This window comes from Syngnathus scovelli, chromosome 11, assembly GCF_024217435.2.
Source record: "Syngnathus scovelli strain Florida chromosome 11, RoL_Ssco_1.2, whole genome shotgun sequence".
Taxonomy (NCBI): Eukaryota; Metazoa; Chordata; class Actinopteri; order Syngnathiformes; family Syngnathidae; genus Syngnathus; species Syngnathus scovelli.
The window spans coordinates 6,883,994-6,907,637 of NC_090857.1; the positions used below are offsets into that span (position 1 = coordinate 6,883,994).

At 41.0% G+C, this 23,644-nt stretch overlaps 4 protein-coding genes across 7 annotated transcripts in view; 3 read left to right on the plus strand and 1 right to left on the minus strand.

Annotated features, from left to right (window-relative positions):
• The window catches only part of fmoda (fibromodulin a), a 29,190-nt gene that overhangs the window by 1,292 nt on the left and 4,254 nt on the right, over positions 1-23,644 (minus strand). Inside the window, exons 3-6 of one of the 3 annotated variants that reach the window (XM_049733134.2) lie at positions 1,773-1,845; positions 957-1,321; positions 702-824; positions 1-141 (exon numbers count right to left, since the gene is read on the minus strand). In XM_049733134.2, the coding sequence (XP_049589091.1) occupies positions 1-141; positions 702-824; positions 957-1,298 (606 nt within the window). In that variant the 5' untranslated portion in view covers positions 1,299-1,321; positions 1,773-1,845. The remainder of the gene's footprint in view (positions 142-701; positions 825-956; positions 1,322-1,772; positions 1,846-23,644) is intronic. The other 2 variants (XM_049733137.2, XM_049733135.2) reach the window with 2 other exon arrangements.
• zgc:113307 (uncharacterized protein LOC553753 homolog) lies at positions 5,352-8,025 on the plus strand. Of its 2 annotated transcripts, XM_049733132.1 has the most exons (5): positions 5,352-5,634; positions 6,060-6,388; positions 6,456-6,780; positions 6,898-7,215; positions 7,838-8,025. In XM_049733132.1, exons 1-5 carry the CDS (start codon positions 5,499-5,501, stop codon positions 7,987-7,989), a joined length of 1,260 nt encoding a protein of 419 aa, XP_049589089.1. In that variant the 5' UTR covers positions 5,352-5,498; the 3' UTR covers positions 7,990-8,025. The 2 variants fall into 2 exon arrangements, with proteins under 2 accessions (XP_049589089.1, XP_049589088.1); XM_049733131.1 differs by having other exon boundaries at positions 6,456-7,215.
• prelp (proline/arginine-rich end leucine-rich repeat protein) lies at positions 13,197-18,942 on the plus strand. The gene is made up of 7 exons (XM_049733133.2): positions 13,197-13,466; positions 15,595-16,012; positions 16,095-16,280; positions 16,360-16,517; positions 16,729-16,925; positions 17,890-17,965; positions 18,042-18,942. Exons 2-7 carry the CDS (start codon positions 15,599-15,601, stop codon positions 18,130-18,132), a joined length of 1,122 nt encoding a protein of 373 aa, XP_049589090.1. The 5' UTR covers positions 13,197-13,466; positions 15,595-15,598; the 3' UTR covers positions 18,133-18,942.
• Positions 20,532-22,790, plus strand: il19l (interleukin 19 like). Its single transcript, XM_049733139.2, has 6 exons — positions 20,532-20,672; positions 20,901-21,059; positions 21,144-21,206; positions 21,315-21,467; positions 22,100-22,162; positions 22,377-22,790. Exons 2-6 carry the CDS (start codon positions 20,910-20,912, stop codon positions 22,476-22,478), a joined length of 531 nt encoding a protein of 176 aa, XP_049589096.1. The 5' UTR covers positions 20,532-20,672; positions 20,901-20,909; the 3' UTR covers positions 22,479-22,790.

Consider the following 23,644-nt stretch of genomic DNA (forward strand, 5'->3'; position numbering starts at 1 on the left):
CTTTGTCAACTTGTTAGCGCTGACGTCCAACAGCGTGAGGGATGTCAGGGACTTGAGCGACGCACCCATGTCTGTGATAGCGTTGTCATGGAGATGCAGGATTGTGAGGTTATCCATTCCCTCCAAGTCTGAAGGTGTTACCTAGGCAACAAGTATACGTTATTATATGGTCTTGTAATGAGCAACAGCAAAATATAACAAGGTGCAAATCGATAAAGGATGCACAGAACTGGTAGAAGGCAAACTTTGTATTCTGTAAACATCCATTTTGTGGTGTAGGCGCTGCTAGCTAGCTAATTGCACACAGTAGTTTGCAGAAATGTAAGTAGCTCACAATTGGCAGAAAATCACCGGTGTGAACAAAGGAGCTCAGTTCTTACATAAAGGGGGAGGGGAAACTCCTGGGAGATGCCAAAGTGCATCATCGAGCTCCTTTTAAGCCGTGACGGAATAAAATGAATACATTTGGAAAACCGAAACGGTGGAAAAAGAGTGAGACAAATTTAGTTGGTAATATCTAAGTTGTTTGAGTTACTGTATTAAACTTAAATGAACCATAGCAATCAGTTTCCTCACCTCAAACCACTTGAATAATAAATAAATTCTTTCATTTAATGAATAATTATTATCATAATTATTTCCGAGAAATTATTTGTATGAGTATCCATCTACCACAATGAGTGACCTCGCCCACAAGCTACCTTTTGAATGTTGTTATGGTTGATCCTCAGGTCTCGAAGGGTGCGAGGGAGGTTACGAGGGATGCTGGTCAAATTGTTGTGATTTAAATAAAAACGCTCCAGTCGTTCCAACTTCGAAAAGGCCTAAAAACAACATGTGGATCCTGATAAATAGCGCACCAATCAATCTTGCCGCTTCTGAAAAGCTTTGCTATGTTTCTAAATCACTCTCGAGCCAACGTGCAACTTGTGTGCCCTTGCAACTAATGAACATACCTTCTCGCTGATGCCATCAGATGTGAGTCGGTTATTGTGCATCATGAGCCACACAAGATTGGTTGCGTTGACCAGATCTGAGTCGGATATAGCTGAGATGGCGTTGTTTTGAAGGTACAGGTACTTCATTCGGGAAGGGATGGCGGGCATGAGTGTCAGGCCCCGTGCATCACAGTACATAGCAATGGAAAAGGTTGGGGGACAGTCGCACTCAGGGGGGCACTCGCCTCCTGCCTTGTCCTGGACGAAGCTCCGGCGGCTGTACAGCCAGCCAAAAGGATCTTGGCCATGGGAGGGAGGGAGTGCAAGCAAGGCAGACAAGAGGAGGATCACCGGATGCATGGCAGCACGCACGCAAAATCCTCCTGAATGGTGACAGTTATTGAATTAGCACGCTCCAAAGGGTGCAAAATAAAATCCTTGCTTTTATAGGTGCATGCTATAATGCTACAGTTAAATAAACAAATACAGAAAAAAAAGCCACAGCTAGCAAAGTTCTGCAATGGGATTGCCCGCGGGGAGCAACATTCTTCAAAGTCTTAATCCACAGGGAACCCAAGGAGGAAGTATAAAAAAAATTGCCATGGTTACAATGCACTCTTTGTAGCTGGGCCTCAAAATTGGTCCAAATTTTCAATGTCTGAGGAGCAAAGAAAAACGCTCGTATGATCATATCAGCACATGCTAATGGAGCTCTTTTTAGGCCTCGTATCGTTGTAATTGCGACACATTGACAGACACATTCCTATACATGCATGCAAGCACACACACGCACACACACTCATACACACACACACACACGGTTACACATTTTACCTGTTTAGCAATACAGGCCCCTTCTCTGCTTCACCCTCGCTGTGTCCGAATGGTCCCAAGACTGGAGGGCACACTAACCAACAACAACAAAAAAAATAGACGTCTCCGCCCCTTTTTTGCTCATTCACCGTGATGGTTCCTTCCACTCCACCATCCACCCTCCTGCACCCCTTTTCTAACACCTAGGTGAGAACATATTTATCGACCATTGTGCAAATACTGTTAGAAGTGCAATAACTAATATTGTGCGTGCGTGCAACCTGATGGTTTATTTTGTAAATTTATGAGAGAAAAATGTTTTAAAACAATGAGTAAGATATGAGCATAATGTCATCACCTGTGATGCTCTCAGCCACTAGAAGGTGTATTGTCATGAAAGGATTTCCCTGAATTGCCAGTGACTATCAATCAAACAAAACTGAGATTTATTCTGTATGCAGCCTGCTTCGCAAAACTTCACATCTGTTGCGGAGCTTCCTCTCCAAGCAGTTGCTTCGAAAGGGTTAACTGCACACACGTGTGAGCTTGCCCACATGTTGGCTGTCTGGACTTAATGTGGGTCACTTCCTGCTTCCCTAATACCATCTGACTTTGTGTCCACTCTCTTTATTTTTTGTCCTTTCGCCAAAAGAGTGTTACTTTTGATGATCCAATTTGCTGAATCAGAAAAAAATATGAATTCATTTATCATGTTAACATGTTTCATACAGATCTGATCTAGATTATGCATTCGGTAAAACCCACAAAATATGTTAAGATAGTCATAAGATGAAGATGTATTAGTTTTGCCGATGTGGGTTATTGTTGCAGTTTGCTGCTTTGAACCAGGAAAAAATCTGAATGAAACAAAGTTTTAGGTGCAGCAACTGCTTGTCTGTAAGGTCTTGGGATTTGGATCGCAGGATCACATCCCACTTGAGTCTGACATTGTGCCCTTGAGCACGGCATCGCTCACCCCCACAACTACCCACCCCACCCTTAGCTCAACAAGAGGAGCAATTTTTTGCGCCTTTTTTGTGGGCGATCTGGTTCTCTGTGAGATGAACAATATAAAGTAAACAATGAAAAGCAGATGTCTGCAAACACAAATGCAATGAACGTTGCGTCACAAAGACATTTTCACACATAGTGAAAGGAGGTTTATATGGATGTTGTTTTTGTTGTTAGTCTCTTATAACATGTCCAAATTATATTAAAATCAGCTGTGGTTTTCCATTTTCTGGAAGATCAGGCTAGAGATCAAACTATTTTTTTTTCCAAATTCACCTGTACACATTTAAGACACACTGCCCCCTACTGTGAATGCTGAGAAGTTCCACACAGTTAACTAAAGGACATGATAGTGCGTTTTGGGTTCAAAATAAAAATAAAAAAATAAAAATTAATAAGATGATAACAAAATCAGAAGGGAGATGGATATAAAATGTAGTTCTTTTGAAAGTTTATTCTGGTAAAGTAATATTATCTGACTTCCCGTACTTAAAAAAAATACATAAACTTTAAATTTAAATATATATATTTGGGGGCGGCTCGGTGGCGCACTGGGTAGCACGTCCGCCTCACAGTTAGGAGGGTGCGGGTTCGATTCCACCTCCGGCCCTCCCTGTGCGGAGTTTGCATGTTCTCCCCGAGCCCGCGTGGGTTTTCTCCGGGCACTCCGGTTTCCTCCCACATCCCAAAAAAAAAAAACATGCTTGGTAGGCCGATTGATCACTCCAAATTGTCCCTAGGTGTGAGTGCGAGTGCGAATGGTTGTTTGTCTCTGTGTGCCCTGCAATTGGCTGGCAACCGGTTCAGGGTGTCCCCCGCCTACTGCCCGATGACAGCTGGGATAGGCTCCAGCACGCCCGCGACCCCCGTGGGGACTAAGCGGTTCAGAAAATGGATGGATGGATATATATATTTGTTTGTATTTATATTTAACCCATCTGCTTTGATGGACTACTTTTAGGATGACTCAAAAAGGTCAGGTCTTTCTTTCTTGACACAATAGGTCAAACAGACACAATAGACCTTCACAAACAGTTGAGTAATATTGCCTGCAGAGATTTTATTTAATGTCAATCTGTCAGCAAATAAAGCATCAATCCTTAACATAGAATTCCCTGGAATGATACTTTCAACATAACCTTCCTTTGAAAATGACTCACTTCACTCTCTAATTGCGGCAATTAAATGTGACCTTTCAGACAAAACAAAATGAAGTAACTTTCTATCTACACACAATAAGAAACAACTTGAGGGAGTGTGAGAAGACAAGTGAAGTAATCATGTTTTTTTTTGTTGCCACATTTTATGAAATTAACATTCATGGCTCGATAAAAACTTTAATTTGCTGTCCATTACTTTATAAGGCCTCCAATGCATGCTGAATTATGAAATATGACACTATATAAAATACAGAAGACCAAATCTGTGTGAAGTATTTATATGTATGCTATAAACATATATAAAACATAATTGATTTTTAATGTTCCTTACGGTCAGTCAATATATGTCTACACCATTGCAAAGTACAACCACAATAATAAACATCTGACTTCCCGTACTTAAAAAAAATACATAAACTTTAAATATATATATTTGTTTGTATTTATATGTAACCCATCTGCTTTGATGGACTACTTTTAGGATGACTCAAAAAGGTCAGATCTTTCTTTCTTGACACAATAGGTCAAACAGACACAATAGACCTTCACAAACAGTTGAGTAATATTGCCTGCAGAGATTTTATTTAATGTCAATCTGTCAGCAAATAAAGCATCAATCCTTAACATAGAATTCCCTGGAATGATACTTTCAACACTAACCTACCTTTGAAAATGACTCACTTCGCTCTCTAATTGCGACAATTAAATGTGACCTTTCAGACAAAACAAAATGAAGTAACTTTCTATCTACACACAATAAGAAACAACTTGAGGGAGTGTGAGAAGACAAGTAAAGTAATCATGTTTTTTTTTGTTGCCACATTTTATGAAATTAACATTCATGGCTCGATAAAAACTTTAATTTGCTGTCCATTACTTTATAAGGCCTCCAATGCATGCTGAATTATGAAATATGACACTATATAAAATACAGAAGACCAAATCTGTGTGAAGTATTTATATGTATGCTATAAACATATATAAAACATAATTGATTTTTAATTTTCCTTACGGTCAGTCAATATATGTCTACACCATTGCAAAGTACAACCACAATAATAAACATATTAACTTAATATTTCTTTCTGTCTGGTAGTGATTGTCCAGGGTTAGTGCCATGTGCACCAAAGTTTCAAATCCAACTGAGCATTGGATTTATTACGATTGTACAGGATTATACGTGCAATATTTCGTTTTGTTCTCAACATTCTCACCACGAAACCCGCTCATATTTGGGAGAAAAGTCTGGAGTCATTTATGCTCTCTCCTCTCTGATGTGGGAAAGCAGGCGCTTAAACACACACACACAGGCACATGCACATTCAGAATGGTCTCTTTGGATCCCCAGGTACTCTGCGAAAGGCCTAAAGGCAACACTCCCCCCTCCTCCCCACACACGCACATACAAACAAAGACACACACACACGCGCTAAAGTTGCAGCGAAGTGCACTTGCATGCATTTGCACGTGTATCTCTGTTTTACATGCGACATGTTTGCTCCCCACTTTACTGCCTAGTTAGCGAGGGGAGACCATGGAGGAAGTCTGGGACGGCGCCACTGTTTGAGAAAGAGGAATGTATTCGAGAGCAAATAAACATAGCATGAAAGTTCTCACACTGACCCCCCAACACACACACGCACGTCTTCAGTGCTCCTGCAAGACGCTGAGCGCTTCATTTGGGAATTCAATCATTTCTTCTAAACATCAAGGTAAATTTATGGTCTTCTTTGGTTCAATAGTGAATTTTTTTTGCACAGGGTTGTCAAACTGGAAATGTGGCAGTCTAATTAGTGTTTGCTTTCATTTGCCAGAGAGTTACATTCTTGGAATGACGCGACACGAATTTCCTCTTTGCTTGGCTTTTTGCACGTGCTGTACTTTCACACTGCCAGAATGTCATTTGCACTTTGTGACACTGCGCACATGCTTACTGATGACGCAAGCCTCTCTGATGACATATTGTTATGAAAAACCCAGAGCCTCTGCTTGCATTTGTGTGTAAATGCTGCTTTCCAAGCTTAGAATAATAATTCCAAAATTGTTTGTATTATTATTAAAAACAATTATTATTCAATGTGATCTGATTTTAGGCAAACTTCAAATCTGAGTTGTCATCTCACATGCTTCCATGCAGGCTTCCATAGATGCCATCTCGTCTCCATGGCTGTGTTGTTGTGTTTGTCGGTGCTGTGGTGCGCTTTCGCCGTGGCCTCCACAATCACTCTGGCCGACCTGGACTACGGCGGCGTTCCCCTGTGGATCGACCGCTTGCTGGGTGAGCCCAGCGTGCTGAGCCTGCGGGGTCGCTTGGATGTGGCTTGGTACCGAGCCAACAACCCTCAGGCCTGCCCGCAACAATGTGACTGCCCCATTCAGTGGCCAACGGCACTCTACTGTGACCACAGAGGCCTGGCAGATGTCCCAGAGCACCTTCCAGCCAGAACGCAGTACCTGTTTCTGCAGGTAGGGAAAAATCTTGTGAAGGCCATCTTCTATTTTATATTTCAGCACATCCCATTTCTTTCTATAGCGCAACAACATCTCCTCCCTCACTTCTTCATTTCTGGCAAACATCACCGGACTTCACTGGCTCATTCTGGATCACAACCGTTTGAGAAGTGACCAGCTGGACCAGGGTATCCTCCAAAACCAGAGCCAACTGGTTCATCTTTTTGCCAACCACAACAACCTGAGCTCAGTGCCCAATAACCTGCCAGACGGTCTCAAGCAGCTCCGACTGGCCTATAACCAAATAAGCAGCATCGGGCCCGACGCTTTCAAGAACCTGAAGAACCTGACACTGCTGCTTCTGCAGGGAAACATCTTAAAAACCATTAAAGAAGGAGAGTTGCGAGGTACCGGTGTCTTCCTCATCTTGTTGACTGGTGTTTTTATTATTTGGGTTTTAGGACCATGGGAGGTTCAAACTCTTAGACATTTCATACCTCTGAGCATGGACACATGTGTTTCAGGTCTTGTTAATTTGAACTTATTGGACCTCGGAGGGAATTCCTTCTCATCGGTTCCCAAACATTTACCAACCTACGTGCAGCAGCTCTATCTATCTAAAAACCCGCTCTCTGGGCTCGATGAGGACAGTTTCCTGGGATTCAGCAACCTTCAGTACCTTCGTTTAAGCCACTGCAACCTGAAAAATGGCAATGTCCACCCTCAGGCCTTCAACCTCTCTACCTTGGTGGAACTGGACTTGTCCTACAACAAATTCACTAGCATCCCCGAAGTCCCCATCACCTTGCAGCACCTCTACCTGGAAGCCAATGAGATCAAAGGTGAGCTGTGCGTAAACACATCATGGAATGCACTTATAAATACTTGGTAGATTTAAATAAGCAGCAGCTGATGAAAAAAAAAAAGTCACATCAGCAAAGAGCAGAGAGAGGAAGGGGAGGAGATAGAAGAGTGAGATTGCTATGAAAACATCTGTGATGGTTTTAGACTAGAGGAAGTTGTGCCAGATGAGCGAGAAGCACACGGCGTTCTACTTTCGATGCTCCTCTTTCTCGATCTGCTCTTCATCACTCTGACCTGCTGTGGATTGGACCTCAACTGCAGCTCCATATTTCACGATAATAGTTTGCGCTCAAAGACTGCAGTGAGAAGTGTCTCAGGCAGACAAACGACAGCAAAACACTTCTGTGGTGACACACACCTTTGAGGTTGGCTAACAACGCCAAGCAAAAGTCTGCTCGCGCCAGCGCTCCCGGTCTGGGCCGAGAGCCGCGCTATGACTGAAAAGAACCGCGGCGGTTTTTAACCACAGCACCTGTGAGGTGAAATAGGAAACACAGACTGGCCCAGTTCTTCTAATGAACAAACAGACCACGGCATGAAACCAAAGACTAAGTCACCAAGTCAGAACGCGGACTTAATAATTAACTTATGTGTTCTTAGAGTTCAACCTGACTAGTTTCTGCAGAGAAGTGGGACGTCTGACTTATTCCCGGTTGAAGAGCCTACGACTGGATGGCAACGAGCTGTCCTACCGGCATCTGCCCTCTGACTGGGTCTTCTGTCTAAGAGTGATTCAAGATATTTTCATTTGAAAATGCAGAAAATAAACTCCTGCGTGTAGTCCTGAATGCGGCTGTGCTGTGTGTTATTTTGGCCTCACGTTTTGACATCAAGTGTGACATGCTGTCTCACGTCTGTCTGAATGAAATGGAACACGGAAGAGAAATTGTTGGCGCCATGACAAACGCGGTAGCGCTCTCTGGGCAGAGTGACTCATTCACCACAGCGGCGGCACTGGGAGGTAAACTGATGTCATCTTGCAATATTGCAGACGAGCATGCGTCCCCGTTCATCTTTTAGATGCTCGAATGCAATAACCCAGCACCAGAAATGGCTTTGCTTCCTTATAATTGTGTAATCTTAACCAAGTGAGTAACCAGCTCTCCGTGAGACACCTTAATGACCTTTACTTTTCCAGATTTGCCTAATAACACGTGTTCGCCGTACGTATTTCTTTTTTTCAACGTATTGTTTCAAGCCAGCCATTGCTGCAACGGTTATGACGACATCGACTGCTGGGGTCACGTACGCACACAGTCTTCTCGTATAACAGGGAACATTACACTTCGTTTCAACATTATTCCATTTCAATTTGTGTCACTAATGCTGTCGGGGTACATTGGCCTGACTTCAATACAGGCCGGGTGAGTGAAGTTCCCACTTAGTGAAGGTGTGAACAGGGAAAATTGTAGCGAGAATGGAAGAAAGACTATATTTATGTTGCGATGTGTGCCATAGCTTTGGCATGAATCATCTGATGACACTAGTTCTCCCCACTTGAAGTCTGCTTTAAGGCCTTGTTTTCCGTCAGATGGAGGGAGAATCCTAACCTGACGTTTGTGAACCCCAAGTGATAAATTTGAATAAGTTCAAATCTGCTTCCATCAATATTTTCATGTGTAACTTTGCTTTTCTAGACATAATTACTAGTTTTGAGTCTGCGTCTTCCGCAGCCACAGGCGCACTTTCCAGGTGACACCATGTCATCCAAAAGTACTTGTGATGGTCTGAACAGGCTCACAGTGTCTGGGCCGAGTTTCACATAAAATACGAGTCTCATTCGAGAGCGGATTTATCCTCTTGATTACAAACTCAAGTTACATGACTAGTTTTGCACTGTACAGCAGCCAAGCTTTGCACATCAAAAGCACATCTTGTCAGACCCACTAAAACAAAGAAACAAATATCGGCATTAGATGCTAATGAGGGTACTTCAGAGGAGCTGGGAACTGGTCCAACTTCCCCCCCCCCCCCCCCCATGTTTTTTCTCTCTATTAGACTTGGTTTTACTGCCTTCTCATTATGTCGGCCTTGTTTTGCAAAGCCAGACTACTGCTGCATCCCTCCAAAAGGTTTTTGAGGGACCTTCCAGATGTCAGATGTTTATGCTGCAAAAGGAAGCACTCCAGGAGCGGATAGCACATTATGACCTGGCCGTATGCTACATCAATTGTTCATATTACCTACAGAAATATCTTCAAGGCTCGCCAATGACTTTTTAGATGAAAATCAACGTTATTTGGAGAGCAACAAACATCTCTCCCACAAAAACTCACCATGGAGATAACTTTTAAAAACAGAATCAATCTCTTCAGTCTTCACTAATAGAATGAATTATACTTTTAGGCAGGAGCCGATCATGTAGCGCATAATATATAAATACACGGCACTCAATTCAAGCATATGAGCAAAACCAAAGACAAAGCTCTGTTGTATTTGCAGTTACATGAACACTGTTAATGTTTCCAGATGCTTCTTAGTCGCTCCTTGTTTTGGTTCTGGAAATCTGTGGCAACCTTTTGCAAGCTAAGCAACTTTAAATAGAGCTTGTGTTAGTTCTAGCGCCATCATTACTCTCAGTGAATAGAACAGACAATAAAGTATTTGGCAACACCAAACACATGATGAAAAATACGGCCTCACAGGGAGCCTACTGCCTGAGCTTGCTTGAGCCTGATTTCAGCACTTGTGGATTTTTCTTTGAGCTTCGGACCCTTGATATTTTAGGAATTTTAAGAGGTTCAACGGCCCAAAAGTTTCTATCATATGACCAGCAAGACAAAATAACAAGGGGCCAAAAGGTAAAAGAAAAAAAATAATTTGAAGCTTGTAAAAAGCATCCGTAATTTGACAGGTTTATTGTAGATTGTAATTTTACAAGCTTGGTGGAAGTGTTTTGTTTTTTGTTTTGTTTTTTTACCTGTAGAAAAGTGCGGTACAATGAATGTCAACATTGGGTAAAGTTCACAATCTGTTATTCCTGTGGAACACCTTTTTTATTTTCACCTTACATAACTTTAAGAGTTAAAACAGATGGCAAGATCAGACACCAGTTGAACATTAGCAACCAAGTGAGGAAAGATTTTCTTGACTTTTAACATTCCTTCTCAAATCACCAACAATATTATTAGAGCGTGTGTGTGAGTCTTACTTTCCTGTCATACAATCAGGTAGCATTTTCCATTACTTGCAGAGTTTGAATCAGCTGGGGATTTAAAAATTGAGTTTCTGCTGGATTTTCCCTTTAGTAATGGTGTTTTAAATAGAAACATGTTTAACAAGCCAGTCGAACACCTTAGACCAAGTTGGCTAATTATAATAAGGAGGCAAAAAATGATCTCGCATTAAACTGCTGTATACAAGGCAACATACTTGTGTGTTTTTTTTAAACTTCTGGCAACAATTAAATTTTGAACTGGCTTCAGGAACAGCATACTTGAAACAATGCGCCTTAGCCACAAGTCACGGAACACAATAAGCTTCGCTCAGTCTTTCAACCACGTCTGTGTATGATGAGTCAACTGTCAACTGTGAAAGGTGAAGGTGACTTTGTCAGAATAGAAGAAAATAACTCTCACGGACCTTGATGCCTAAACACAAGCATGAGCACGGCTTTTTTTAAAATCACCCTTGGTGGTTAATAAAACAAAAACTACCACTAATAATTATTACTTGTTATGAAAGTTAAAGTATCGATGCTAATTGCATAAATATGTGTTTTGAAGAATTGTTATGTATATTTTTATGTGTCAATGTCTGTTTGCATTTTGGTCAAGTGAAGCAGTGACCCGCCAGATCCAGTAGGTAGCGCTCTGTGGGGAAATAATGCCTGTGTTTCATTATGCCACGTCTGCTACCTACAGGACTGGAGTAGAACAGCACGTAGATGTTTCGAATCTAAAGGTTTTGTTTCTGGCCTTGGTGGAAGTCTGTTGAAGTCTATATCTGTTTTTATGGGGCTTTATTTTATTTCCCAACTCACTTAAGGGAGCGAGAGAGTGAGAAAATTGCTCGTTGGCCTGTTCCAGCTGATATAGTTAAACTAGAACTTGGAAGCCGAAGAAAAAAAAGTATCAAATCCTCCATCAGACATAAATTTCCTTGTCGTATTTCATTGTGTCACCAGTAAATGATTTACAACAAAAATGTTTGTGTTTTCATAATCCTTTTTTTTCACAGACATAGTGACATGACTAAAAAGCTGAGACTAAGGATTTTAACAGCCAATTTTGTTGGCTCACAGATATTCAGAGACGTGGATTTTGGCCCAACTTTTGCACGACCAATTGGGTGCGGCATGAAAAAGACAAGAATGTTCACACACAGCTCACAGGATGTGATGTTGTCTCATCTCAATGTGACCACTTTAGTACAACACGATCAATGATGGAGAGAATATCATTTCCTGTCCTCTGTTTTCTTTCTTGCCTAGAATTCCACTCATCCTCTCTAAATCACCAATTGCTCCTCTATAGATAACAGAAGCTGGCTCTTGGATTATTCTCCACTAGATGCCATTTTGGACCTGAACCTGCCTCACTCATCATCCATTTGGAAAGCAGCTGCTTAGCTAGCAAAAGGGCCGTCTGCTTTTAATGTTTCCTGCAGTAAAAGCAATTGCGAGCCCTCAATAAATATCGCGGCTCTAGAATCAACAGGTAGGAGCTCCGTGCAAACATCTGCTTGGATTTGAGCACTACGAGCCAGAAGATTTGCATTCCACAGGCCATGTGACACAGTTTGCACATGCACAAACCAACCACACAAATAGTCTTGTGTATTCACAACCTCTAATGAAACAATTCAGGCATCCCGCAGATACATGTCCCATAAAAAGCCACAACAAGCGACATCGGGTTTATGTTCAAACCTCCTTGACAGATTTAAACACTTCAGAGAATTTGTGTGGCACAAACTGGACCTGAAGTTTTATTTGCTTTCTTTTCTTTGTACACATAAAGCTGCTTTCCACGGGATTGTATACTTAAATGCATTAAAAACAGAAATCAACTTTAACCACAACGAGATGATCACAAGTGAATGAATACAAATGTTTTATTTTTCCATTTCTGGTTGAGGTCAGCCTTAACCAGATGTTTGGCCTAGCTATGCTTTGTGTCACTAGCCTGGGGATTGAATTCATCTGTTCCATGTCATCACAAATGCTTCAATAACTGAATGGGCATTTATTCAGCAATCATTCTTAATCAGGTGGCTTGGTTGGGGTGAGTGTTCCAAAAACACATCACGTGTTCCAAAGACGCTTAACTACTATTTTAGCACAAGACCGACCCACGACTGGAGGGAACAGCCCATCAATATATCTACAATATAGACAGCAAATTAACCAACCAATCTAATTGGCTGTTAGCTAGCAAATGCACACTGTAGGCAAAGCGACAGCAAATAAAACGGCATTATGTGGTAGATTAAGTTCAGCAAACTTTTTTACTTAGGCTAGATTCTGGTTGTATTATAAGTGTGTTGCAAAAGTTAGGTATGCATCTTATTTGATGAAATCCTGACTATGGATGGTATGACAAAGAATGACTTCTGTTACAGAAAGGCCCATAAAAAGAAGTATTGCAATAGTCAAAATTTGTGTATCGTTCAATAAACCTTAAAACCTAACTTTGATGATCACTGAGGAAAGGTGATTGTTGTGGGTCATTGGGTTCGTCCTAATTTTCAGTTTGCAAATATTTAGATGGTATGAGTCTGGCACATTTAACTTAGACACAAATGGAAAAAAGTAATGGATGCTGCTAATGAAAAACACATGATGAGATGCGTGTGCGTTCATCTAAACAAGGATGTGGGGATAGAAAGAGAGAAACAAAGAGCGGGTGGTGGGTGGTGGGTGGGGGGCTATTGGGACCGATGCAATCCCAGCTGGGCGGCTCTGAGCAAATATCTAATGTTCCATCTTTCCCACGTTTTTGCATCCGTGCAAATACACCACAGTGACCGTGCTGCTTGCTCACTGAAGTAAGCCGAGATGGACTCTCTGAAGAGTCAAAATCACGGGTCGTGAAGAAAGAGGCACTGTGACCTCAAAAGGGAAAAAAGCCAAACTCAAAGAGAGAGAGGAAAGGAATAAGGATGGGGAGGGTGAGGGACAGCGAGGGAGAGAGGGAGTGGACGGCTAAAGACGAAAGGAGGGCGAAAGGCAGAGAGAAGAAAAGACACAACTTGTGACTTGACAAAAGAGGGCAGGTACCAAAGGCAGGTAAGGACATTTATTTGTTTTTTTATTTTGTTTTTTACAGTTATGTTTGGGTGTGAAAACAGAGGCGGTGTTGTCTACTGAGACTGTTGGCACTTGTACAGCAAATGCCAGAGTGTGTTTCCATGACAACGCTGTGCTGTGCCATACCTGCCACTCCAGGAGATCCTTGTTTTCCTCATATATGAATCCCAAACTTTCCAAAACTGACCAAAATTGTTCCCAGGTCCATTTTGCCTGATGCTGATTTAGCCACATTCCATATTCATCACAAACATTTCTTTTGACTCAGACGGTTTAAAAGCAAGAATTGAATATTTTGTAACAGGGAAAACCTTTCAGGCATGCTTTTTATAAACACATACGTCAACATTTGCTGTGATTGTTGGGAAAAAAAACCTGCTGAGCCTCTTCCGTCACTAGTTCTAGTCTAATATCTGCATCGTGATTACTGTTAAGTATTATTTACTGCAGAAGGATTTAAATGTTTAGCGTCCACTCAACGGACAATAAAGCACAAGTAAACTAATCTAAAGTCTCTGATCTCACTGTAGATGATTTTAACAATTTTATTGACTATTGATTCTTTCACGTGCGGTTGTCTCGGATGTATTCACAGATGCACATTTTTGTAAAAGCCAATGCAGGCCGGCCACACCCACATGAGAACATGTTTGGCATTCACATACGAAAACTGTTGCAGTGTGTTGGCGAGGAAGACACACGCTTCTACAGATTTGCTGGCCTACGAGCCAGGCGTTTGATGAGAGACACAAAAGCAGGATGACATCACGCCGAGCAAAGTCTAATTATACGTTGAGTCGAATGACTCAACAATTAATTTGCAGTTAAATATTTTTTTTAAACAGAAAAATGAGTTATGTGGTTTTGATTAGCATTTGATCTCCACATTCATGTCACTCTGATGAATTTTAACTAGTCTCAGTATATTATGAAAGCACTTATTTTGTTGATCAAAACATGTGAGGGACTTGTTTGTTATGATATTTTCCGTTTACAACCAGTGGCACACTATATAGGCCCACCTTGCTCTGTTCAAAACAATCCAATAGAAGAGCACTTTGAAAATTGGAATCCACATAAAACTAGTCAAATGCTACTGCTAATATTATCATGGGGCGATATACCTCATGTCAGCCATACCATCAAGAGGTTCTGAGGATGAACCTCAGCTCGGGACTTCCTATTTAGAGTTTGAATGTTTTCCACATGCTTGCTGTTTTTTTTTTGCCGGGTACTCCCACATTCCTAAAATCATTCACGTGCTGTTAATAGAAGAATCCAAATCAGGGGTATCCCAACTTTTCCCTTCCGAGGACCACGTATAAAAAAACAGAAGAAAAAAAATTCACATTGTTTGTATAATGTCGTTATGTAGAAATAAATCAAATCTGAGTTATGCCATATTCTGAAGATTCAATTCAAAGCAAATAATTAAAACACTTCCTTACGATATGGAGATGAAGATATCTTTGCTATATTTATACGTGACAACAATCTCACAGAATGGAGGTAGCAGGGCGGGTTTTTTTCGGTGTCCGATATGAAAGGAGGGTCTGGAAGGCTCTGGATGACTGAGAGGCAAAAGGAAAGACAGAGCCCGGGATTCCACCATGGAATTCCATCATGAAGCTACATGAGTGGTGATGTAAGCATGTCAGATACATACTGTTGCCATATGCAGCCGTATGTAAGTTTATTAGCGGGCACACACGTGGAACTTCCAGACCTGCAGTCTTCCCCTCTTCAAGTCTTCTTCAGGAGCGCCCCTGACAAAAGAGTCTTTATCCCTGCTTTGGTTCTTTCAACATTTTTCCCCCTTAAATATTAATCTCCTGACTTACTGATTTCTGCTCACTCTCCAGCACTAAATAAGAAGAACTAGATATAAAAAATAATTCAACAATTGTGGGGAAATTATTTCTCTCAAAGTGATAATGCTGTCAAAACTGGCACTGTAGCTCGTACATTGTGCGATCTTGATGATTGATTTTCTTTGTGTGGTGATTCTCATCTACATTAGAAGATTAAAAAAAAACACACAAATCAAAAACTCACATAAATGATCTCACATTATATGTATATCAAATCTTTGTATGTGTGTATTCAGGAGGATGAAGGCCCCCACAGGACTCTTCTCTGCCTTGGTGCTGCTCCTTCTGATCGGAGCGGTGCTGACCCAGAGGCCTCGGCCAAGGAAGCCCACCAGGCGCCCTACGACCCCCAGGATGCCCTCCGTCCCCCAGCCCGAGCCACAGGAGCCAACGGACATCCCCCCGCTCATCCTCGGCCCGCCTTCCCCTTACCCCGACTGCCCAAGGGAGTGTTTATGCTCCCCAAGCTATCCCAACTCTCTCAACTGCGAGAACCGTAACATCCGTGTGATCCCCGTCATCCCGTTCAGAACCTACTATCTGTACCTTCAAAATAACTACATCTCAGAGGTGGTGGCGGATGCTTTCGTTAATGCCACAGAGATCCGTTGGATCAACCTGGCAAACAATCGTATTCACCGGATAGACAAACAGGTAGGACGGGCTTCCCTTGCTCAATGTGCATTGGCAAAATGCCTGGAGAGTTGACAATGTTCTATTTTCATCCTTTGCGTAGGTGTTCCAGAAAATACCCGCGCTATTGTACCTCTACGCCCAACAAAACCAGCTCAAAGAAGTGCCATCTGGCCTTCCAGCAAGTTTGGAACAGCTCCGTCTCAGTAAGAATCGTATTTCCAAAATACCTGCAGGTGCCCTCAGTAAGATGGGAAACCTGACCCTACTTGACCTCTACCACAACCAGGTGAAACTTTCTTTTTGGATGCACTTGTGTGTTCTCCGTGCATATTGTGTCAACATCCCCGTGACGTCTTCCTTCCCAGTTGAGCGACAATGACCTGGGCAGAAACACTTTCAAGGATTTGTCCAGCCTGATGCAGCTCAATTTGGCTCACAACGTGCTAAAAAAGATGCCCGCTGGCGTACCCAACAGCCTCGTGCAACTATTCCTCGACAAAAACCGTATCGAGGACATCCCAAAGCAAGTATACAGAGGCCGTGCGGCTATACAGTCAACAAAATCACATACAAAACTCGCTGGACTCAGAGAGCTTTAGATCAATTTCAATCACGTTAATAATTTTGAACAGCAGTGATAAAGAGTTGCAATGTACTGAGATCCATTTCTAATATTCTGATGTGTGTCGGAATACAACATTTTGAAAAAGTTTCTTCTCTATTCTTCTATTCAGAGACTACTTCCAAGGCCTCCCTCACCTGGCCTTTGTGAGGCTCAACTACAACCACCTGAGTGACAAAGGTGTCCCCACTGCCGTGTTCAACATCTCCAGTTTGCTGGACCTGCAGCTCTCTCACAACCACCTGGCCTCCATTCCTCTCTTCAGCGCTCACCTGGAGCATCTGCACCTCAATCACAACACCATTGAGAGTAAGGCCAAAGCACCTGGCTGGCATGCGTAGGCGCCATTATTTTTGGTTGCGTAATTCTACGACTTGTGCGGGGCATCAAGTTCAGGTTGTACCCTGCCTTTCGTCCAAAGTCAACTGGGATAGGCTCACCCGAAAGGATGAGCCGAATGGATGGGTGGAATTATACTACGATAGTCTGCTCTAAATCAAACAAGACAAAACTTGTGTCTTTAACGCTTTGGACGAATGACAGATTTCTCTATCAATTCAGTATCAACTTACAACACAAAATGTTTCCACACAAGCGTAAAAAATTTGAATAGTGGGGGTGTAAATCTTTACACTATGTACGTATAGAGTGGGCGGAAAATATCTGGTCATGAAAAATTGGTATTAAATTCCAGATTCCTATACCATCCATAATAATTCTTTAATACTTCAGAAATGCAAAATCAAATTGAGTCATTTCAACCATGCACTAAATTTGTTAGAAATAAAAATGATCTGATTGTAGATAGTTTAAACATAATTAGAATTAGCATAACATTCAATTTTGTTTTTTGTTTTAATAGAATCGCTTCTCCTAATGTCTGTAAATATGGTTTGCTGTTTCTATTTTTAGATTAATGCCTATGCCCAATTTCAACCTTGATAAATATAATTGTATTATATTTGGACTGACGCTAATTACACAGTATGAGTGTGTAAAGTTAAAACATATTATTATTGCCGCTCTTTCATTTGAACCTTCATAGTCCAAACTGTTTAGACTTCATCTGTGTAAACTAAAGCTGAGTTCAACGACATTCAACAGCCCGTAACAGTTACCAAAGATGTAATGAACATTTTGCAATGTTAACAAATCACCTTTGTTGTACCACACCTTATTTCCTCGCTATGATTTCATCCTCAACGAAAGTGCATTTTGAAATTACATAAATTTCCCCTATGTTTTGCAAATTTCTTGTGCTTTTCTTGGCTAGGCATCAACGGCACTCTAATTTGCCCACGCAGCCTGCAGGTCGACACGAGTGATCCCAGCCAGATCCCGAGGCTAAGGTGAGTCAAACACTTCTAACAGTTGGGAGCATAATGTGGTGAGTGGACATGTTAAGTCAGGCTACTGTTGCTTCAGGTACCTGCGCTTGGATGGAAATAAACTCAGCCCTCCCATACCGCTGGATGTCATCATGTGTTTTAGACACCTCTACTCCATTGTTATTTAGGGAAACAACCTTGAGGCAAGGAGGCGTGCACCGCTGTCACTCCAGGCGCTCCACACGTGCGTGCGCTTTGTGAAACTGTCTATGACGTAGTACTGCAAGGTTCCCCAAATTTCATTAACCTTCCAGGTAGATGTCTACATCAGGAGTTGCTTAAAAATATTATGATACACTTTACTGTTTATATAAATGTATCAGAGCTTATTGTATTGTGTTGTTGTTTGAAGAAAAAAAAAATCAAAACAAATGCTTGAAAAGCCTGAGAATACAAGTGCATTGATGGACACACTTCACATATGTAGTTAGTATCTTCATAAGTAGACCGGGAAAAAATAACATTAAACGTTAACTACTGTGTAGTTGGAAGTGTCCTAAATGTGCATGCATTTTTCACGTTATTCCAAGTAAAATGTCATTATATTCCTTTTTCCTTGTGTAAAGCTTTGTACAAATAATAATTCAATGAATAAACATTGTATTGTACCTTCTTTTATTTAGAATTATTGATTGGAATCTTTTACGAGTTTTGAAATGTGTGAATAAATTGGATTTAAAGATTCTTTGTTAACCACCTTATAATATTGATAATAAAACGGGTTCATTAAAAATATATGTACTACACTTTACACAAGGACAAGTTCTCTCTTGTTTTCTTTGAGGGAAATGAAAGTGTGTGTTTGCAAAACAGGTATGACGGGGAAGAAGTGCTGCGTGGGAAATAATGACATCACTTGCGGCTCAACAAAAACATGTTATGGCAATTATGAAAGCAATTATCAAGAGTGTTAATAAAGGCTCAGTGTTGAATTTAAATATTCAGTCATTCATTCCTGAAATATTAAAAGCTCAACTGTATGGAAAACATATTTGCTATTATTTTGCTTTCAATTACTGTAGATTACAAAACACTGGCAACTTGGCATAGCCACTGAAAACGTGGGAGGGTGATCAATATAAATTGTCTGTTGTGTAATTCAACAACCTTAAGCTACATGGGGCTTTTGGCACTCAGGGCCCACGCTACTGTTAGGCGAGCTACGGCAGCAAAATCTTGAACCCACCTCAGCGTGCTCACTCCCCCACCCAAGTGTAGAAAACTTTAGGGGGCGCCAAAAAAGATAACTTGACAATTGGTGGTGGTGGGCAGCAAATATCCTGCCTCCACTGGCGGAGCTAGATGGGGGATGCGGGGGCACTACCGCTCCCCTGAAATATACTTGCAAAAAAAACTAAAAAAAACGTTTTTCTTTCTTTAATTTATTTGTATTTTATTAAACCTACAAATGTGTTAGATTATTTTGCCGGACCCTGTATAATTAATTTTCATCTGCATTTTCTGAAGGATTTTGGGAGTTTGTATTAAAATAAAAAACTGTTGCTTTGTTGACACCCTGAGCCATTTTGGGGGTTGTATTGTAGAGATAGATTATTTCCATTTTCCTTACCAGTGGCTACGTCACTGAGGTTAAATATTCTTGCAAAAGACTTACAACCATCATTAATTTAATTATAAGGAATGGGTGGTGATACTTAATAAAACCACAAATTTATTCAAACTTCTGCCATGTTCTATTCTTAGGCAGAGATAATTGCACTTGGCTCTAGACACTACAGAAACTATTAACCAAACAATATAGTTGCGTAATAGAACAAATGATTCTTCCAACTAGTGGAGTCGCCCTCTGCTGGCTAAGAGAAAAAACTGCAGCTATTAAATGCTGGCTGGATTTACAAACACAATGCAGCTGACTCTCTTCTACAAGGACATTATAATTATAATGACTATTTGTCATTGTTCATCTATTGTGTGGTGTGAGATAATGATTGCAGACTTTATGAAATAAACATCAATGTGATTGAAGGCTCTTTTGTGTTTACAATGTGTCACAATGTGAATACTCTGTTGTGGTTTGACGAGTAAATTAAATGCAAAAATGAATGAACAACATTGAAGCTGGCAGAGGGCCAAGACTAGTAGCATTTCAATCCAAGCATTTTACATCTTGTCAGAGAGATGGAAAGTGAGCCAGTTTATTCATGACGCCTTTCTCCACGAGAATTTTTGAAAAATGGAATTAGCAGTTTAGCAAGTCCACTGGGTGTTTCCAATCCGAACTTGTCTGACTACAGTAAAGTCCCAAGACTGCTTTATAAAAAATGTCTTTTAAATGGATCCAAAAAGTATTTGATAATATCGAGCAGGCTATATTGTGACTAATTTGAGGCATACCAAATATATAAATAATTGCATTAAAAAAAAGTTGGCTTTGGATCATTTTATCGAATCTAGTGGTGGTGTTATTCTGCCGATCCAGAACCAGATTGATGTCACTGTATGAATGAGTCATTAAATAATTGTGTAATCCTTTTTAAAGGGCGATACCTGTTTCAACACTTCCTCCTAATCAGATTTTTGAAATGCATGGAATATACTATTGTTGTCAAAATCCCCCTGGCTGGACTATAAGAGGCAACAGGTAGCATGGAGGAACACAGACACAGCCAGCCTTGGAATCTTCTCCAGAATACAGGTGAACACACAGGTGAGTGTGAACACAGTGATAGTGGTGGGTTGCTGCAGATTCCATGACAAGATTAGACAACTTCATGAGATTAAATACTGTAGTTGGCACAAATGAATAACAAATTGGATCAAATTCATTGAAAATTTAAAACCTGAAATTACACTTGCACCACAAAATACACAGCAGTGGTAACCATGAATGACTGATTGTAATTTTGCACTTCATTATCTCCTGTCTCTTCTCCAGACAACCACAATGTTGACAACTTTGCTCTACTTCTCACTCTGCCTCTTGATGGGCTTTGTGACTAAACCTGTGCTCACCTTCACGCTGACCAACACATGCACCTTCAGCGTCCACAAGCCGGAGCTACGCAGATATTACTCCGAAATACGTACGAGAGCGGTACGTTTCCCACCAGCACTCCGAGCGATGACATCAGGTGGCAGGTGTGGATATTTAATCCTATCTCTTTGGATTTTATATTAGATTATGGAAGACACTGAGATTGGAGTGAGGATTCTCAACACAACAGCAATGAGAGAAGTTCAGGTGAGTCTAATTTGAGGTCTGACTGTTGCTTAAAAGGGAGTTCCTGATAATAGTAATACACAACATTGGCGTGGGACTGTTGTGACGTAACCTTTGGGATCTCCTTAGGAGGATCAGACATGCTGCTTCCTGCGCCTGCTCCTCCGCTTCTACGTGGAGAGAGTGTTCCGCAACTTTGTCTCCAATCAGCCAGAGGGGCAACGTAGCGCCAGCGCCCTGGCTAACGCTTTTGTCATCATGAGGCGGAATATCAACAAATGTGTAAGTGCGCTCATGAGCATTGATTTTTATATCCTACCGACGAGCTGATTTGACCTTTTTCCTCACGACTAACACAATTCAGGGCTATAGTTGCAAAGAATAGGAGAGCATCTACTAGTGTGGTCAAAACTGTGCACTAGTTGACTCCAAAATGTGCATGTTTTTCCAGTAACAACTGATCCAACCAACATTACTTAACTTACTTTACTTCTCCCAGTCAAGTAATTAGATTACTGCTATTCTAGAAAATCACAAAACGTGGCCCTGTATATTTTCTATTTTGTCTCTGATGACACATATAAACAGCCATGGAGGAAGGAGAGAGATTTGTGTTTTCAAGCGGGAAAATAGACAAAGTGTTATCTAGCTTCAATAACACTGAGTCCACAAAAAACATAGATTGCATTCAAGATTAAAGACAAATATTGTGACTGCAGGAGGTCCCTAGATAATACTCACTAACTCAGTTCAAATAGATCTTGGCAGTGAATGAGTTAAAAATGTCAAATTCGCCAGCACAACATTAATAGCACCGAATTTATGACAACAGAAGGACAATGAATGAATAGGAAAACGGCTTGCTCATAAACGTGTTGTGACGGGGAATTAACGCCCCCATCTTCTCTCCTCAGCACTGCGTCTGCAACGAGATCACGCACAAAGCAATCGACTCGCTACAAACCGAGTTTGACAAGGTAAATAAATGTCTTTTTATTCGCCTTATGACTGATTGTATGCAACACTGACCTCCACTAACAAGTCAGGCAAACGTTTGTTTACTTGGACTCTGAATATAAATGCATCATTTCTACTTAAATATTGTAATAGGTCTTAACGTACTTCTCTGAATGTGATCGTATCAACATTATTCAAGTTCTCCATCTATGCCTTTGTTGTTTCCCAACCCAGCTGGCCACCAACAAGGCGGCGATAAAAGGCGTAGCAGAGCTGGACACACTACTGGATTGGCTGGATGAAGTGGACAAGACATCAGGCACGCAACCACTATGACTGCAAAGGTCACTTAAAAGTAACTTTTGACATTTCTGCACTTTGATAAAGTATCTCCATGTACTCCAAACAGTATGTGTAATTGGGCCAAATTATCTAAATGAATTCATTAGCTAGTGCCTATTTGTTATAGATAAATTAATTTTTACCACCTGGGGGTGAAATGTGTTTTTGTACATTTTCATTAATATCACAATAGATTCTGATGACGAGCATTTGTGCATGTTTTTATAAGGGTTTGGAATATTCATTGAATGTACCTGTTGTTCTATTATGTATCTTTTCTCAACGTTTCAACATAAGTGAATAAACTATTTTTTATAGCTACTCTAACAAGCTTTTTCATGACACGGCAATTTATTCACACAAGGCCGATGGTAGTACTTCAGGGACACAATGACCAACCAAACTCACCACGAGATAACAATATGTTTCTCTGTGGCAATCTGCTCCCTTTTTGACAAGAAATACGGATGGCTCACAATTATCTTGATATCAATGTTCAATTCTGAGAAAACGTATTCTACAGTATAGCCCTCAAGCGAAACCAAAGCATGACTGAGCTGAAGTGGTTCACACGGTGCAACCACAACCACTTGGTTCAACACGTTACACGTTACTGCAAACATCTATTCTCACGCACCGAGAAAATACTAAATGACTTAAGACCTCCGCGCATACATACACAACTCCATTCAATCACCAGAGGGTGTAGACCACGGGGTGTCAAACTCATTTTTTTCGCGGGCCGCATTGTAGTCACGGCTTCTTCCGGAGGGCCATTATCCCTGTCAACCCAAATAAATGTACGAGCACCTCATATTATATACAGTAAAAGCTACAAAACAAACTGACAAATAACTCGTTTTCAAACCAGACGAGTAAAAACTGGTCAAATATATATATATATATAAAAAAAAGATATTATTAAAAGTGAAGACAATTTGCAATTGTAGTAATGACACACGAATTTGATGCAAAATTTGTCTTTGCGGGCCAGATAAAATGATGTGGTGGGCCGTATCTGGTCCCCGGGCCTTGAGTTTGACACACGTGGTGTAGGCTCTTCTGTAAGTACAGGTATTGACAGATAATAGGTAGGGATAGATGGATAGATAGATTGAGAGATTGATAGATATATAGATAGTCAGCAATGATCACATACA

Excerpts from the sequence above, each read along its gene's own strand:
- zgc:113307 (XM_049733131.1), top strand. The coding sequence starts at position 5,499 with ATGTATTCGAGAGCAAATAAACATAGCATGAAAGTTCTCACACTGACC. Across the intron at positions 6,389-6,455 it reads CGCAGTACCTGTTTCTGCAG|CGCAACAACATCTCCTCCCT; the intron begins GTAGGGAAAAAT and ends TTCTTTCTATAG. Across the intron at positions 7,216-7,837 it reads GGAAGCCAATGAGATCAAAG|AGTTCAACCTGACTAGTTTC; the intron begins GTGAGCTGTGCG and ends ATGTGTTCTTAG.
- il19l (XM_049733139.2), top strand. The coding sequence starts at position 20,910 with ATGTTGACAACTTTGCTCTACTTCTCACTCTGCCTCTTGATGGGCTTT. Across the intron at positions 21,060-21,143 it reads CCGAAATACGTACGAGAGCG|ATTATGGAAGACACTGAGAT; the intron begins GTACGTTTCCCA and ends ATTTTATATTAG. Across the intron at positions 21,207-21,314 it reads CAGCAATGAGAGAAGTTCAG|GAGGATCAGACATGCTGCTT; the intron begins GTGAGTCTAATT and ends GGATCTCCTTAG.
- prelp (XM_049733133.2), top strand. The coding sequence starts at position 15,599 with ATGAAGGCCCCCACAGGACTCTTCTCTGCCTTGGTGCTGCTCCTTCTG. Across the intron at positions 16,518-16,728 it reads CGTATCGAGGACATCCCAAA|AGACTACTTCCAAGGCCTCC; the intron begins GCAAGTATACAG and ends TCTTCTATTCAG. Across the intron at positions 16,926-17,889 it reads CAATCACAACACCATTGAGA|GCATCAACGGCACTCTAATT; the intron begins GTAAGGCCAAAG and ends TTTCTTGGCTAG.